Source organism: Cyclopterus lumpus, chromosome 1 (genome assembly GCF_009769545.1).
Source record: "Cyclopterus lumpus isolate fCycLum1 chromosome 1, fCycLum1.pri, whole genome shotgun sequence".
NCBI classification, from domain to species: domain Eukaryota; kingdom Metazoa; phylum Chordata; class Actinopteri; order Perciformes; family Cyclopteridae; genus Cyclopterus; species Cyclopterus lumpus.
The window spans coordinates 6593322-6609462 of record NC_046966.1 but is presented as its reverse complement, the minus strand read 5'-3'; the positions used below and the strand labels follow the sequence as shown (position 1 = coordinate 6609462).

The following is a 16141-nucleotide window of genomic DNA, read 5'->3' as shown; positions in this document are numbered from 1 at the left end:
CTTTTTGGTGGTTTTGGTTGATGTGTGGATCTCTAAAGGGTGTGTGTGTGTGTGTGTGTGTGTGTGTGTGTGTCTGTGTGTGTACAAATATGTTAATGACTCATTGTGCCAGGGTGTGTTTGGAATCTGTAATAAATGTAAACATGCAAAATCAGAATTGCAAAACAATTTGCTCTATTTTATCTATCTCCCTCTCTGTCTTCCTACCCCTTCCTCCCTGATACAAACACACACACACATGCACATGCACATACACACTTCCTTACCCTCCCTCCGTTTTGCCTCACAGGCCGATGTGTGTGACGCTGGTGTTCAGTACGAAGGGTCAGAGGTACCTGCGGGTGGGGCTGGCTGTACCCCTCTTTGGTTCCCTGTCCTGCCTGAGAGCCATGGTGGCAGAGGAGGGCAACATCTCCCCGGACCTGGTACAGAAGCACACACACAAACACAGACAATACAAACACACACACACACACACAGACAACACAGACACCACAAACACACACACAAAGACGTTTGCCCTGTAATATTGGGCTGGAAAATAATGCCGGAAATTATGCAGGGTCACCAGACTCCAGAGGTGCAGCAGGAGAGGGAGATGCAAATCAAGCAGCGTGCACGCTCTCACACAGTCCTGAGAAGAGGTCGAATCAGGTAGAATAAGTGGGTGGAACACAAGTATTCACGGGCTGTAATGAAAGATATATTTTATAAACCCAGCTTTCTTTTTTGTGTAAAACTGCCAAACATTTTGGTTCTCGTATCTGTAAAATGTTTTTTAGCCGACTTCAAGATTACGTCACAGCGCTAACTGGCGGCGGAAAAAAGGAACCACTGGAGGCACAAATCACCTCAATGGTAGCGGCCTGAAGTTTCACATGAAAATGTGACATCTCGCTGTGTTGGTGCCAAAATCAAAATTGCATTTGCTTGCAAAACTGCGATTCAGGGCTCGAGCAAGCTACAATATTGGGGAAATGTTTTGTAGAGAAAATATTGCTTCTCGTTTAAAAATAACCATCTGCTAACCTCCCTTATCATGGCTACTGCTAAATTATTATAGAGGTGGAGAGAGAAAGAGATATTGTTTGTAGGCCAAACTATTAGAGAGATGAAGAGATGGCTTCGCTGTTGGGTTTAACTTATGCAACCAGTGTAGCATGAAAGCATGACGTATTTAGCAAGCTAACTAGCTAACTAACGCTGGATACTTAGCTAGCTTGCTTATTCCTCCATGCTCTCACACAACACTGGTTACAGAAAAAGATCCGACCAAAGTTGCCACTCATCCGGTGCTAGGAATGTGCTAGCAATGGGCTAGCTGTGACGAGATTGTAAAGGTTGTGAATTTAGCGACTGGCTAGTTAGCTATTTGCCTTCCACCAAGCTTTTATGCAACACTGGTAACAAAAGAACGGCCCCCTCTGCCTCAATCCTCGTCACCAGTAGATTACAAAGCGGGGAAGAGAGCAGGTAGGGCCTCTAGAAATAGTTACTAGTTATCTCACTCGCTCTGGAGAAGGACAAGCTAGTCAGCATACAAGGCGGCCGTCCTCTTCGGTGGTACCGTCTGCTCTCCGTCTGGCAAAGTAGTCTGCCTAGCAACATGGAGGTCAGCTCATATGGTCTTGTTAAGCAATGTTAACTTTAACTTTAACTTTAAGCAGTGAGTGACTTTACATATTTAGAGAAACTGAGATTTTCTTCAGCCATTAAAATATTCTTTGGGTAATCATTATTTAAACAAATACGTAGTTTAGATAACATGGTTATGGCAAACATAAAACCCTCAATTCTTGAATGCTTCCCACTGTGATGGCTTCACCTCCCCAGTCCTTAGCAAGGAAGACAGTCACTTAAATGTTTTCTTCATGAGAATAATGGACCAACATTGCAAAAACGAAACCCAGGTTTAAAACTAAATAAAGCTAAATAAAATAATTTTAAAAAGTCTCTTTTATAGCAGGGTGACACTTGAATGCGTTCACACAGTAAGCTAAAATGTCACCAGCAAGATAATGGTTAGAGGAAAAGGTTCCAGAGGTGTCAGTTCATAAATCTTTCACCTGCCCGACAACATATGATGAATATTTCTGGGTTTTATAAACCCGTTTCCACAGCAGCGTAAGAGTAAAGAAGAAGCAAAGACTCAAATGTCCCCATGAAATGAAAAATACCCTTTGGATTTTTACACCATCTATTGTTATAGGACAAATATACCTTCATGTCAAAATCTCTTCCAAAATGGACTGTGTAGACGGTGTCTGAGTGTGATAGTGTTCCTAGCTGGATCTGTATGTCACCCCTTGGTTCTCAGTGTCTGCTATGGTTTGGCCTTCAATTTAAATGTTTCATTTGATGTAATTGTGAACTCCTTTCCTGGAGAGGATGGAAGTAAATATACGTTTTCTAGCATTAGCACCTCTTTGCTACGCTAGCTACTGGAGGTATAATGAACTAATGCAGCCTTTATTGTTTATTGACAGTAACAGTGAATAAAGACCGACCAGGCTTTACACAAACCTTTCCTTATCCTCTGCCTCGATCGCCAGGTGACGTGGTGGTTCATTAACACTGAGATCTTTAGGCTTCATCTTTGTCTTTTTGCCCTGTTTTCATTTTTCATGTTTACTTTTTTTTGTGCAACTTCACTGGCTTCCCGTTGAGGAAGTTAATTTCAGTTCACAGGGTGAGATTTTCTTGTTAAGCTTTTGCATAGATCTCCTCCACGCCCATGTTCTGCCCACACGGGCGTCTTCACATACTGATTCGACCTTTTCTCAGACCTGTGTCTGGACGCGGTGCTTAAGTAACATCTCCCACACACTTCTGTTAGTTTGTGGGGACATTAACACCTTTATCTACTCGTATTGGTTCTGCTGGTATTCCTGCCATCGTACACCAAAACACAGATAGGTGGGGCTTGCACTCCATATTAAAACAGGTGAGGCCCTCCACCAAAACAAACACACACTGAGTCATACTGGCCACAGTCTGTGACACTATCATAAGTTTGACTTCAGTCAATTAGACCCATGGCTCGTTCACGTTTCATAAGAGTGAGTGTACCAAGTATTTAAATGCATTTTAATTCCTTTAATATCATTTAACAGGACATCTGCCATCCAATCACAATTGAGTATTTTGAAACACAAATAAATAATTCTAAAGAAAAATTACCTTCTCAGTTTGCACTTTAAATATACAAAATATTATAAAAATAAAATAGTGAATTAGATTGCTCTCCTCACTTAATGTTCTGTTTGACTGTCTGGGCTCGAGATCTCTGACTTAAACATGAAAACAGGAAATACACTCTGAAAAATAAAGATTAAAAAAAACTTGTCCTTAATATTATTCCCTTTGCAGATGTTCCTGTTTTTAATGTGTATCTTGCTGTATCTTTCTCTCTGTCTCTCCCAGGTCATCCTTTCAGAGTTGTACTCCACGGGTTTCCAGCGTTCCTTTTCAGATGATGATGACCTGACAGCAATCACTGATAGCGACGTCATCTACGCCTTTCAGGCTCCTCCCTATGGTCGTGGAGGCTCCGCACCGCACTCAGGTAACCACGGCAACAGGATGTCCATCAAAAACATGGACCACGCTAACTTCTGTCCCTCAAATATTTTCCACATTTCCAATTTTCTCCTTTTGAGCCCATCGCAGTCCTCCGGACTTGGTTTTATGGTTCACAGTTTTTCAAATTTTTCCACTGCAGACTTTTCACTTTGGTGAGGAGAGGGTCATTGTCTGCAATGGGCTTTGTATTCCTCTTTTCATTCTGTTTTTTTATGCATGACATCACCAAATCATCAAACGTACTAACTTCTGAATGAGTAAGTATGAGTATCGTCTCACCTGGAGGAGCTCCTACAAATGATTATTTAATTTAATACTCTGAGAAGTCATCCGATTGTGGCGAGTAAGAACCATCAGGAAGAAAACAGCCGATGTCAGAGGTAAAGTTATTCATGCACTGGCTTCCCCTTTCGTATTTTGTTCATGAGGTAAACAGCGACAGAAGAGCTTTGTGATGAGATTTATGACTTAGGATAGAAAACTGCTTCCTATTATCATCAGGGTAGATGCACTCCATTCCAGAAAGGAACTGGCTTGTGTGATTGCTGCACCTATTACAGTATTCTATAAATACATTATATATAAATAACATGTATCAATTGTCGGAGGAATTCCTGTGAATGGAACTATCCATAAATCTTTTTTTTTTAGATATATATATATTAATATATATATATTTATATATACATACATATATACATATATAGGGCTGCACGGTGGTGTAGTGGCTAGCACTGTCGCCTCACAGCAAGAGGGGCCGCGGGTTCAATTCCCGGTCGGAGCGGTCCTTCTGTGTGGAGTTTGCATGTTCTCCCCGTGGCAGCGTGGGTTCTCTCCGGGCTCTCCGGCTTCCTCCCACAGTCCAAAGACATGCTGCAGGTTAATTGATCTCTAAATGTCCCATAGGTGTGAGAGTGAATGGTTGTATGTCCCTACATGTGCCCTCGATGGACTGGCGGCCTGTCCAGGGTGTCCCCTGCCTTCGCCCTATGTCAGCTGGGATAGGCTCCAGCACCCCCGCGACCCTAATGAGGATAAGCGGTATTGAAAATGGATGGATGGATGGATATACATATATACATACATACATTCATGAATATTCCAAGAATCTTCCAACCATTCATTTCCTCATAAAATACTTTGGTCAAAATAAAAATCCTACTGCATAGATGAGTGACAGACTGATTAGAATACTTTTTTATATAAAAGGCAGGTGGTAGTGAAGTCCAGTTCAGGATGGAAACCGGTGAGGACCAGGATCTGTGTTGGGTCCTGTCCTCTTTGTTGTCTATATAAATGATTTGCCTCGTCTGATGCGTATTGTGCAATGCACGGTTGGCAGTAGAACGACACACAATAACACACTCACTTTCTGCTTTACGAAGCAAAAAGGCAGACTGAGCCATTTTTGAGATATGCACTTCACTCAGTACATGTTGAAGCATTTGAGAATCAAATCATCAGTGTTAGAAAACCAATTGTTTTACGGCCAAAGTATCTAAATATACATGTTATAAAATAGAGAAAACGTGTACAATGTCTTGTGGCATCTGGGTTGTCTCAACAATACATTTGTAACAAAGACCCTGAGTTACAGACCGGGGATGTAAAATTGAATTGTCATGTTAACCAGGGCCCTATTTCTCGTACGTGGCTCAACTAAGTCGATCAAATGTCCTATTAGCCAGCTTAAATTGACAAGATGATTGACATCAAGCTATCCCAGTTTCTCAAAGGCTGATCCGCGGTCAAAGCATTTTGTTAATTTGAGCCAGACGTCAGTTCACAGGATAGTTGCGCGTGCTGTCCGACTTCAAAAGGTTGAAGTGTCGATCACAGAAACCATGATTTACTAACAGCACAAAGGAAAATGAACTCAAAGGAAGAGACTCTTTTATCTCCGATGAGGAGCAGGAGATGATCATGAACAAATATGAGGAATTCCAGACCATAATCATAGCAAAATCCAATCAATTCATTGACTTCACTCACACTGGAGAGGGGGCGTGGCTTATCTCCATGGAAACATTTATAACTTCCGCCATCCACCATGGAATAAATAACCACTATTTCTGCTTTATACTTGTTGTGGAAACGTTGGAACATCTAATGCCCTCGTGTTTGGTTTCATACCATTAATATCATATATATATATATATATATATATATATATATATATATATATATATATATATATATATATAACATCACCCGTAGGCTCACACAGCTCAGTAACTTTCACTGACTACGTCTAGATAAGTGGATGAAAATCCTCTTTATTCGCATCCATTCGTCTGTGCTTTGACTTTCATGGAATCTACTCGCAACGCAGCATCAGTGTTGGGAAAATGTATCGGCTAATTTTAAGTGCCTCATTCTTTAAATGTGCCTGCTGGCAGTCGGCGTAATGGCGTGCATCATCCAATGAGATCTAAAAAAACTATCTCAACTCTTTCAGAACAAGTAGATAATATCTATGTGTATATTCCTGTATGTGGAGATGACCACATATAACTTTTATTGCATTTACACGGACATGGCCAGGGAACGTAATGAACACAAAACTGATGTGCTAAGAATATCCTCTGGGCTGTTATGAATGGATGTTTACGGGACGGTTAATCCAACTATCTCTTTTTTTCCAGGTCGCATTTAAGCAATTCAATGATGAGGAATCAGTGTTATGTACAGAAGTGTGCAAAAAGCACTAGCTGGACGGTTGTAAAAAGTATTGAATTGCATTCTAATTTTAAAAAAAGGTATTTAAAAAATTTACGTTTTAATCAAAGTAATAACCTATTTCTTCAGTTTTAAGCTGCAGCTCGGGCACCATTGGATTGCGTGAAACATGTCTAATGAGTTGTGACATTTCTAAAGGAGGATTGAGCAGGTTCCAGGTGCTGGGACAACTCCTAGTGGAGTTAATGAAGCGAGGGCAAGCATCGCCCCTCTGGCTGAGGATGGGTGGCAGTCAAGCTCTCTCCTCAGGATGGTTATGACGCTCCACTCGCTCCCGCTCTCCGGCCAAGTATCCGCTCCGCTTCGGAGGAACAGAGAGCTGTAGGTCTTTTATCACGCAGAGATTCATTGAACAGATCAATGTTGCCGTCTTAAAGGAGTCAGATTACCTCCGTCAGCGTGTGGTCATTAATTGACGGCTCGCTAAGGAAGTTGTAGTTCACCTTTGTCCAATGAAGCCTTTATAGGAGGGGGGGGGGGGGGGGGGGGTAGTAGAAGAATGACATCAATAATTCACACATGTGCTCAAAGTGCTCATGAAATATGAAGACTCTTCACTTTCTTAACGGGAGGCGTTTCTGGTTTAAGAACAGTGTCACAAACGGTTTGATTTCAGTCGCAGTCGCACACCGAAACACGCGTGCATGAGTGAAAACAAACACGGGTTATGAACCCATTAAAGTTACACTAGGGGGTCTCATACATACAGCGCGTGCGCTCACACACACACACACACACACATACACACACAAGCTTGTTGTGAGCATGTGGACCTGGATTTTTTTTTTTTTTAAAGCACGTTTCATGTGAATTTGCTGCATCGTTACAGCTGAGATAAAGGATGATGGGCGGCAGGCAAAGTGACGCAGGGGGACATTTTTACGCTGAACATGATTCAATTTGAAGGTGTGAGCCCCCCCACCGACTCCCCCATATCTCAATGGGATTAGAGATATGTTTCAAGTGTATAAAGACTTTTACATAAGCCGTCAACACACCAATTGTGTCAACTCTGGAAATAAAACCCCGCCGGTGTTGAAACTTTCCAACTTATTACAAGCTACCTATTTTGTCTAAAACTACAGAAAGACATATTGGTTTGGAGCAGTTACTATGGTTACGGAGGTAATGTAAGCCTCTCAATTGCTCCGGGGCTTAAGGGGCCCTCACTTTGTCAATACAGTGTCTTCACTCTGCAGTAAATATGTAAAACAGTACATAGTGACACACAAGCCAGATCAGTGTGTGTGTGTGTGTGTTGTGGGACTATTTGTTGGATTTGGCCAGGCGGTGCAGAGAACTCTCCCTCAGACTAAACAGCCCTTCAGCTCCGGTGTTGATGCTGTCCATCATGGGAGTCTGTTTGTGCAGCCTCGGTGAAAAAGGTACAGCCTGCTGCTGCCGTGATGGATGGCTGTCGGGGGAAGCCCGTAGAACCCAAAATCTAATGAAGAACGTCCCGAGGAGTCTCAGTTTGGTTCCACTCAAAGAGATGTGAGTTGGTTTGGCATATTCATGTGTGAGTGATGCTGCTTTTAGAGGCAGAAACAACTTCTTCTTTATTACGATTCAATACTTTGACCATTCCTTTGATTTACAGTCGTCTCTGTGTTCTTTGGTCTCAACCCCATTGGAGGAGTTGTGGATTGAGGATTGTTCCAATTCTGTTGGAGCCGTATTTTTTTCTTTCTTTTCTTAATGAGTGGCCCACTCAGATATGTCACACAATAAATCACACAATGTTGGAGTCAGATTTTCTGAGGGGGGGGGGGTGAACTCCTTCCAAGGGTATTGAATCAACGGGGCTCCCAGGTACAATAATGAGGTTTTTATTTCGGCTAAATGGCAGCAGGAGGTCTCCTGATGAAAAACAGTGCAAAATCAATTAGGTCCAAAGTGCCACAGTAGCATCCTCTTTCACCCCACAACAATCCAGGTTATTTGCACATAAATGGAGTCATAAAGAAGAAGAAGAAAAAGAAGAAGACTTCACGCTGAACGGCAGCTCAGGGAAGCCAAGCGGGCTAACTTTGTGTGATGCTCACTTGGAGCCCTTGGAGTTAGAAAAAGTTACGGTCTCGGCGATAATGGGGGAGTCAGTTAAGATTTGAGCGGAGTGCATTGTGGGACCAACTTGAGAGAGAGAGAGAGAGAGAGAGAGAGAAAATGTGTGTGTTGTTTTTGTGTTTAAAGGGAGAGGATTCCCAGCAGTCTGAGATTAGATGCAGTAACCAAAAGTCTTTCTTTCCTCCCCTACGCTGCTCCCCTCCCCTCGCACACACACTTCACGGTGCACTGTGGCTCCTCAATTGGCGCTCTTGAAGTGTTCAGGTCTTTTCTCGAGGACCTGCGAGTCCGAGGGTAAGCCGCCGTGTCGTTTCCCATTAACCGCCCCTGGGGGGCTGCGTGCTGGTGCAGTGAGTCAGGGATTACTCTGAGGTTTTAAACAGTCGCATCCTTCAATCAGCCGCTTTGAGTCCAGGTGTTGCTTCTGCGTGAATGAACACACACACACACACACACACACACAGGCGTGCACACACAACGCAACAGACGGATCGCTTCCGATACTTTTGTGATTCTTGTCATTAGCAAGATCATAGAATGCCTGCAATGTATCATGTATTTTTATTTATATGTTCAGCTATTATTCATAGAGCAGTGCTGAATGGAAATGAGGGGAACGAAATGCTGTCCGCGTATTAGACACCCAGACAAGTGTTCTACTGAATTGATCTTTTCTTGTTATCTACTTATCTAGCGGAAACAATTCACGAACGTCGACATTTCATCACGTTTCTGTGTACACATATTCAACCGTTACGGTGTAACGTCGTGATTCATTTGGAGCCGTGTTTCTGGTCACCTGAAACAACCCCAAATTCACTGTCCTTCTTCGACTCATAAACAGTAGCGATCATGCGGCACGAGGCGTATCTTTGGGAGCACAAAGGACATCAAATGTGCGAAACCCTCGCAAAGTACACACTCCATTAAGGCAATTGCAGGTTGCCCAAAGCAAACTCAGTGCAGAAAGGCAAAAACATGCCAGGCACATTCACAGGGGACCCCTTTCCCCCCTCCGGTAGGATTCATCATTCAGATACAACCCGAAGAGAACTTCTGCACTCGGTGCTCTGACCCGATGCCGCCTCTGGAACGAGTCCTCAAATCTTCAGGGGAAATAGCGGCGACGCTCGGCTCAGCTGCCTCGTGAAGAACAAACAACACCGGCGACGCACGAGTGCCTGCGCTTGAAAGCGTCGAAAGGGAACCTGCGCTGTAATTGGCAAGTTTTATTTTGCGTTGGAGCGAAGCAGCCGACGGGGCGGCGAAGTCGCCTATTTTCTCTGGTTGCGTTGACCTGAGAGAAACTTTTCTCAGATCATTTCGTTGAAGACTGGAATCTTTTGTCTTCAGTTCTCAAATGCAGCATGTCTCCCGTTTGGGTCTTATTGACTCACAGATACGCACATTGAGACATAATGTCACTCAGTGCAAAAGAGCCAGATACACTTTGTGCAGTGGAGGAAGAAAGGTAAAAAGAAAAAGGAAGAGATGGGCATCAGGTGTGTTTGAGTTTCCTCCCTAATCTGTCATTGCTGTTGGCAGAAAGCTCAGGTGCTTTTGCTGTCAACGGGGGGGTCAGATGGTTGCTTGCTGCCGCGACCACTAATGCGTCTAACCCTCCCTCCTCCCCCCGTGGGTATTTTTAGCCAGGTGTGTGTCAGGGGTCACTCATGTGGCCCTGAACCACCTGGGAGGGGGTGTCAGTTCCAGTCACGGATGTATGCGGACAAAATCCTCTCTTGTTGCTTTTTCTCTGTTACACAACTCGCGCTGTCTTTTTTACACATCAGTAATGAACAAACAGAGCCGTTTTGGGGGGGGGGGGAAACAAGATCAGTGTTGAAAGTCTTTTGCCTCTGGTGCAACAGCCACATTGTGGTTGTCTACCTAACGTCTGAATGAGAACGACACACACTGCCGTATAGGTGGAATGTGCGAGCCGCCTATTGAGACCCATGTTTACACTCTCGTGGTAGTAATAGTGACGGGAGGAAGACAAGTGACGTAGTATTAAGAGTTATTTTAAGTACATACTTATCAAACATCCTTATTTCAACTAATATTTTCCTTAATCTTACCAAATAGTTTAGTTTCACACAGACACAAGTCACGTTTTGACTGCTGGAATTTAGTTTTTACCCCAATCTTTAAAATCTTCTCATTCGTCATATTGAACCACCGGTTCTCTACTCGGTAAAAATTAGTATAGTGCGAAAGTAAATAATAACGTTATCATGATGCGTTCAAATGTAATGAATTAGAATGGATACAGTTGTTTGAAGGAGATGCTTTCGAGAGGGAAATATGACTTATTTAACGTCCTAACACTAGCTACTAGCTATAGACTTTTTAATCAATAAGAATACAATCGGTTTAAATTATGTTTCTGATAATAAAAATAATCTGGAGCCTTGTAGGCCTAAACCAGCAGCTAAAAAAAAAAATGCGGCCGATGCGGCTCAAAAAATAAGTCATCTGGCCATTTCTCTAAAAGTTATATGTACTCCTTTTTTCCCCGTGCTGATCCGCTCCGTGACTCCAAACCCTGATACGAACACACCGTCCGTTTTGCAATCTGTCGCCCCCCTAAAAAGCAGATGATGGCGATGATGAATAGAGTACCTGGGAGAGAGAGAGAGAGAGAGAGAGAGAGAGAGAGAGAGAGAGAGAGAGAAAAGAGGGTAAGACAATGCAAAAGGAAGAAACGGAGGAGGGCGATTGCGAGTTCTTCAGGGCTAAGCTGTTTAATTAAGTCTCTTTCTCCCTGACTTCACTCGCAGTCACTTCAGTCCTCGTGTTTATCTTTTAATTAAAAATTGCAGATTACAAACAGATTCCCACAGCGGCCGTGACATTGTCACAAAAAACAACACATGGTTTTAACGTGGTGCTGATTGATCGCCACGCGATGGAAGCTCTCCTCTCTCGCGCACGTTGTCTTTTATTCACTTTGGCAATTACTTTTCAAAACTGGCAACCGCTGCTCTTGTCCTTTACCCCTGAGAGAACTCCTGTTCTCACTCTCACAGTCTCACCTTTCCCCTCCCCCTCCCCCGGCCAGCTCACATCTCCCTTCGTCCGCGGCGGCTCCTCGGTGCGTCCCCAGAGGAGGGAGGGAAGAGGAGGTGAGAATGAGACTCCGGGACGTGTGGTGGGCGAAATCGGACGGAGGGGATGGAAGGGACGGAGGGGATGGAGGGGATGGAAGGGACGGAGGGGATGGAGGGGATGGAGGGGAAGGAGGGGATGGGACGGATGGAGGGGACGAAGGGGATGGAAGGGACGGAGGGGATGGAAGGGACGGAGGGGATGGAGGGGATGGAGGGGAAGGAGGGGATGGGAGGGATGGAGGGGATGGAGGGGATGGAAGGGACGGAGGGGATGGAGGGGATGGAAGGGATGGAGGGGAAGGAGGGGATGGGAGGGACGGAGGGGATGGAGGGGATGGAAGGGACGGAGGGGATGGAGGGGATGGAAGGGATGGAGGGGAAGGAGGGGATGGGAGGGATGGAGGGGATGGAGGGGATGGAAGGGACGGAGGGGATGGAGGGGATGGAGGGGATGGAAGGGACGAAGGGGATGGAAGGGACGGAGGGGATGGAAGGGACGGAGGGGAAGGAAGGGATGGAGGGATGAAGGGACGAAGGGGATGGAGGGAGATGAATTGGCCAAAGTGAAGCCAATATGCATAAAATGTCACATCGAGTTGCTCCCGTCTGCCGGGAAAGAAAAACATCACCGAATGATTCAGTAGCAGTCGACACAAACATTAGTCAAAGCTTTTTTTTTTTCTCTCCTTCAATTGTCTGAGCTTGTTGACTTTTATTGTTGTATTCTTATATTACTTTTTTAATTAAAAAAATGTCCTTGTCTGTGGACGTGAAAAAATAAATGCTTTCACAGCGCACTCCTTTGTGTCTTTGTGTGTGTGTGTGTGTGTGTGTGTGTGTGTGTGTGTGTGTGCATCTGAGCTTTACATCGATACACACTCGTGTTCAGGTTCGCTCTACGTGTGATGCTGCAAAGTGGCAGCGATTAATTGCTCGGTGGGGTTCGTACAAGCATCGTTTAATTAAATTCTCTGATAATGTCAAAGTTTATGTTTGCTGGGAGACAAGAGGTTGGGCCTTCTGTATCCCCCCAGCTATTACCCGTTATTAATCACAGTGTGTGTGTGTGTGTGTGTGTGTGTGCGTGTGTGTGTGTGTGTGTTTGCGTGCGTGTGTGTGTGTGTGTGTGTGCGTGTGTGCGCGGTAGCAAATGTAATTCATCTTCCAGGCTCCTCGGGGTAAATAAGAATCAAAGGGCAATTCAATATGAATGTAATGTAAACGTGTCACATTAGACGTCGCTCCCTGCATGGCAGTTCCTCACTCTGGCACCCAAAGGTGTTTTATAACTCAGGTGGTTGGTTTCTGTCCCGCCTGCAAACTGGATGGAATATTTTCCTTCAATTTTGATTTATTTTTACAGAGCCACGTACAGAAGCACAGTCAGAGGGCTTCACGTGAAAAGAAAACAACAAGAGAAGAAGCATTTGAAAATATACAGAGACATAAAACACACACACACACACACACACACACATACACACACACACACACACACACACACACGCATACTGTACAGATACAATTTGAAAGGGAAGGTCTTTAGCTTGGATTGCACCGGATGGAGGCGCATCTGCATTTCAAAGAACCTCCAAATTGGGTTTGGATCCAATTTGCACAAAAATCGCATGTTATGTGTTTTTCTGCTGTCCAGACTTCCTAAAAGTAAATCTATCAATCGATGTGCATAATTAATGCCTGCATGAGTTTCTCTGTGAAAGAAAGACCCTGATTCTGATAATGATTCTGAGATGCAGAAATTGATTGATATCCTTGAATCTGGTTCAATTAAAGGCAACAGCAAACAGAAAAGGATGTAAAGGAGCTGAGGGTCTCTGGAGGTCTCTGAGGGTCTCAGCAGACCTGCAGCTTTCAGGGAGCTTGTTCCAGATATGTGCAGCAGAAAAGATGAACGCTGCTTCTCCATGTTTTGTTCTGATTCTTGGAACAGAAAGACTTTCAATCAGTCGTCCTTGGGACCAAAAAACAGCTGATACCAGCAACTTGAAGTTGAATTTACCATCAACGGTTTTCATTATGATCACATGGTTTTATAGACCTGGACTCCAGGTTCTCACAAACAGGCCGTCTCCTGTCAAACTTATATAAAATAAGCTTTTCATACTTTTTATTTGCCTCCGAAATGTACACGTTCATGTTAGAGATATTGCATCTTCTTCCGCTTTTATGAAACAGTTGTGCCCTCCTCTGTTCTGCACAGGGTATCACCACAGCCTCCCCTCCTCCCCCTACACCTCCACGGCTGGACCTGGCAGTCAGAGGTTACCGCCGTCTGGCACGCTCTCCTCTGAATACCTGAACCAGGGCGGCCCCACCAAGGTCCTCCTCGTCATCTGCAACACAGCAGGATCTGGCCAGCATGCCGTCAGGTGAGCTGCAGGCCGACGCGCAAAAGGCATTACATCATCGTCAATGCATATCACCGCAACGCCTTGTTTGGCACAAACTGACTAGAATTTGGTGTTCAAGTCACAAAACACATTTTTGGCAACAAATAAAGGATCGGTACCCTAATTATGTCTATTTCACACAACTGCCGAGTGGGATGAAATGAGGAAGTGATGACTTTTTGGACAAATATAAAGCTTGGCTTAGGCCAGGCGGCCACTTCTGGGTCTGAAAAGTGAAGCCAATGCTATAAAGCGCCTTAAACTTGCATTCTCCCGTCTGGCCATCAGGGGGCGACTCTTCTGGTTGCAAAAAGAAGTCTTGATTATGTAGAAGTCTATGAGAAAAGGACTCTACTTCTTACTTGATTTTATTGTTGTCAACACCGAACAAAGACTAGAACCCAGACGCATGACTCAAGGCAAAGTAACAACAAAACATTTAATTAATTAACTGGAACAAACAAACAGAAAATCTACATGAACAAAGTAACAAAATATCATAAACAAAGTAACAAAATATCATAACCTGGTGACTCTTGAATTTCATAAGAATGGCTGGTTCTTTTGCACAAAAGACAAGACGGACTGGCCCAGGACAATCAGACCAGAGGGGAAACACACAGGGGGAGGAACAAGTTGCTTGAAACAAGAGAAGAGTTGACCTTCAAAATAAAACAGGAAATCACGAGACAACATGGACACAAGACACAAAACTTTTCCTGGACATGACAATTGTCTCAATCTCTAGTTTTAAGTCTTCTTCAACAGCATGACGTTCATTTAGTGAATTACGGTCCATTTACAGACTAATAGACCATAAAGCAGGGTATGCTTTAGGGCGGGGCTACAAGGTGATTGACAAGTCCCTACCGCAATGTTTTTCGCTCTGAGAGTTGTTGTTTTCGTCTTACAATTTTAACCCTTTCAAGGTGGGTTTTCAGCTAATGACAGTTAACCTTTTTTGTCGCCTCATTCAGTGTTCGGCTAAAGCTTCACCCTTTCGTGTAACTTTGGGTTCCAAAAAACGACCAAAATGCCTTCAAAAAGCCAAACTCCAACCACAAAGCAACGGGTGATGTCACTGTGACATGTCCACTTCCTCTATGGCAGAGGCAATTCCACCTGATATTGACCTAACACCGTGCACACAGCTGTGGAGTTTGGGCTTCATCTTGTGGATAGTTTTTTTTTTTCTGCACACAGTTGCAGAGTCGATTAACTTCTAGCTATTTTATGAGGTTGAGGATGTGTCATCTTTACATTTGCGACACAGCTGTAGAGACATCTTTTCTCCTGCTCCACAATAGAGTACCTAAGTTATTCCTTCCCACTTTCATCATCCAATGCGGCCTCAATGTCAACATCCAACTTCTGTTTCGACTTTGACCTGTACGTTTATTGCATGAAGGCCACAGATGGGGCTGCTTTTATTGTGCTTTTGCTGGATGGCTGCTTTATGTTCGCCGCCCACAGGTGAGCTGTGTTGTACTGCTTCGAGATAAATGTCCCACAAGGGTTCAGGCTTTGTAAATCAGAGAAGAAACTACTTCTACTTCCTCAGCAATGAAGTTGAACCGGAGGCAAATATAAAAAAGCATCCACACTCTAGTAAGACAACCCGTGTTTGTAGTCCAGGTAGAAGTGGACGCATGATTATTTTTGCTCGCCGAGTGAAAACACAAAATCCTCTGTCCAAAGGAAAAACAAATCGACATTTGATTATTCCGAGCAAGAATTTCATTTTGCATTCGAGAGGGAATTAATTTAGTTTGCTGTGGATTCAGCTGCTGGAGGCATTTTGCCCTGAGGTTAAATTGCAGTAAAATGTAAGTGATTGAAATGTTTTTTTTCCCCGGACCCATTAGGGGGACGCTGTGTGCTTCGTATCATGAGCAACATCCTAATGGGAAGGGTTCATTTGACCCAGAGTAGACTGTGTCCATCAGGGAGTGGGCCTGGGTGGGGTTTGTAGTAGCAACTTTATATGTATACATATTTATCCCCGTCACCGTTATTAGTGCTCTTAGTTTCCCCCTCAGGGATCAATAAACCTGTTGACAACAGGCGTTCCTCTGAAAGGCCGAATAATTGTCAGAATGTGACATTTGAGGACTCATTTGTCAACATGTGTGTGTGTGTGTGTGTGTGTGTGTGTGTGTGTGTGTGTGTGTGTGTGTGTGTGTGCATGTGCGTGTGTGCGTGAGCTCCTGGGTCTCTCTTTGTTCTAAA

The 16141-nt window shown here is 44.0% G+C and overlaps 1 protein-coding gene across 1 annotated transcript in view; it reads left to right on the top strand.

Annotated features, from left to right (window-relative positions):
• The window catches only part of usp43a (ubiquitin specific peptidase 43a), a 97770-nt gene that overhangs the window by 47749 nt on the left and 33880 nt on the right, over positions 1-16141 (top strand). The window contains exons 6-8 of the mRNA XM_034541899.1: positions 290-425; positions 3424-3565; positions 13723-13891. Of these exons, the coding sequence (XP_034397790.1) occupies positions 290-425; positions 3424-3565; positions 13723-13891 (447 nt within the window). The remainder of the gene's footprint in view (positions 1-289; positions 426-3423; positions 3566-13722; positions 13892-16141) is intronic.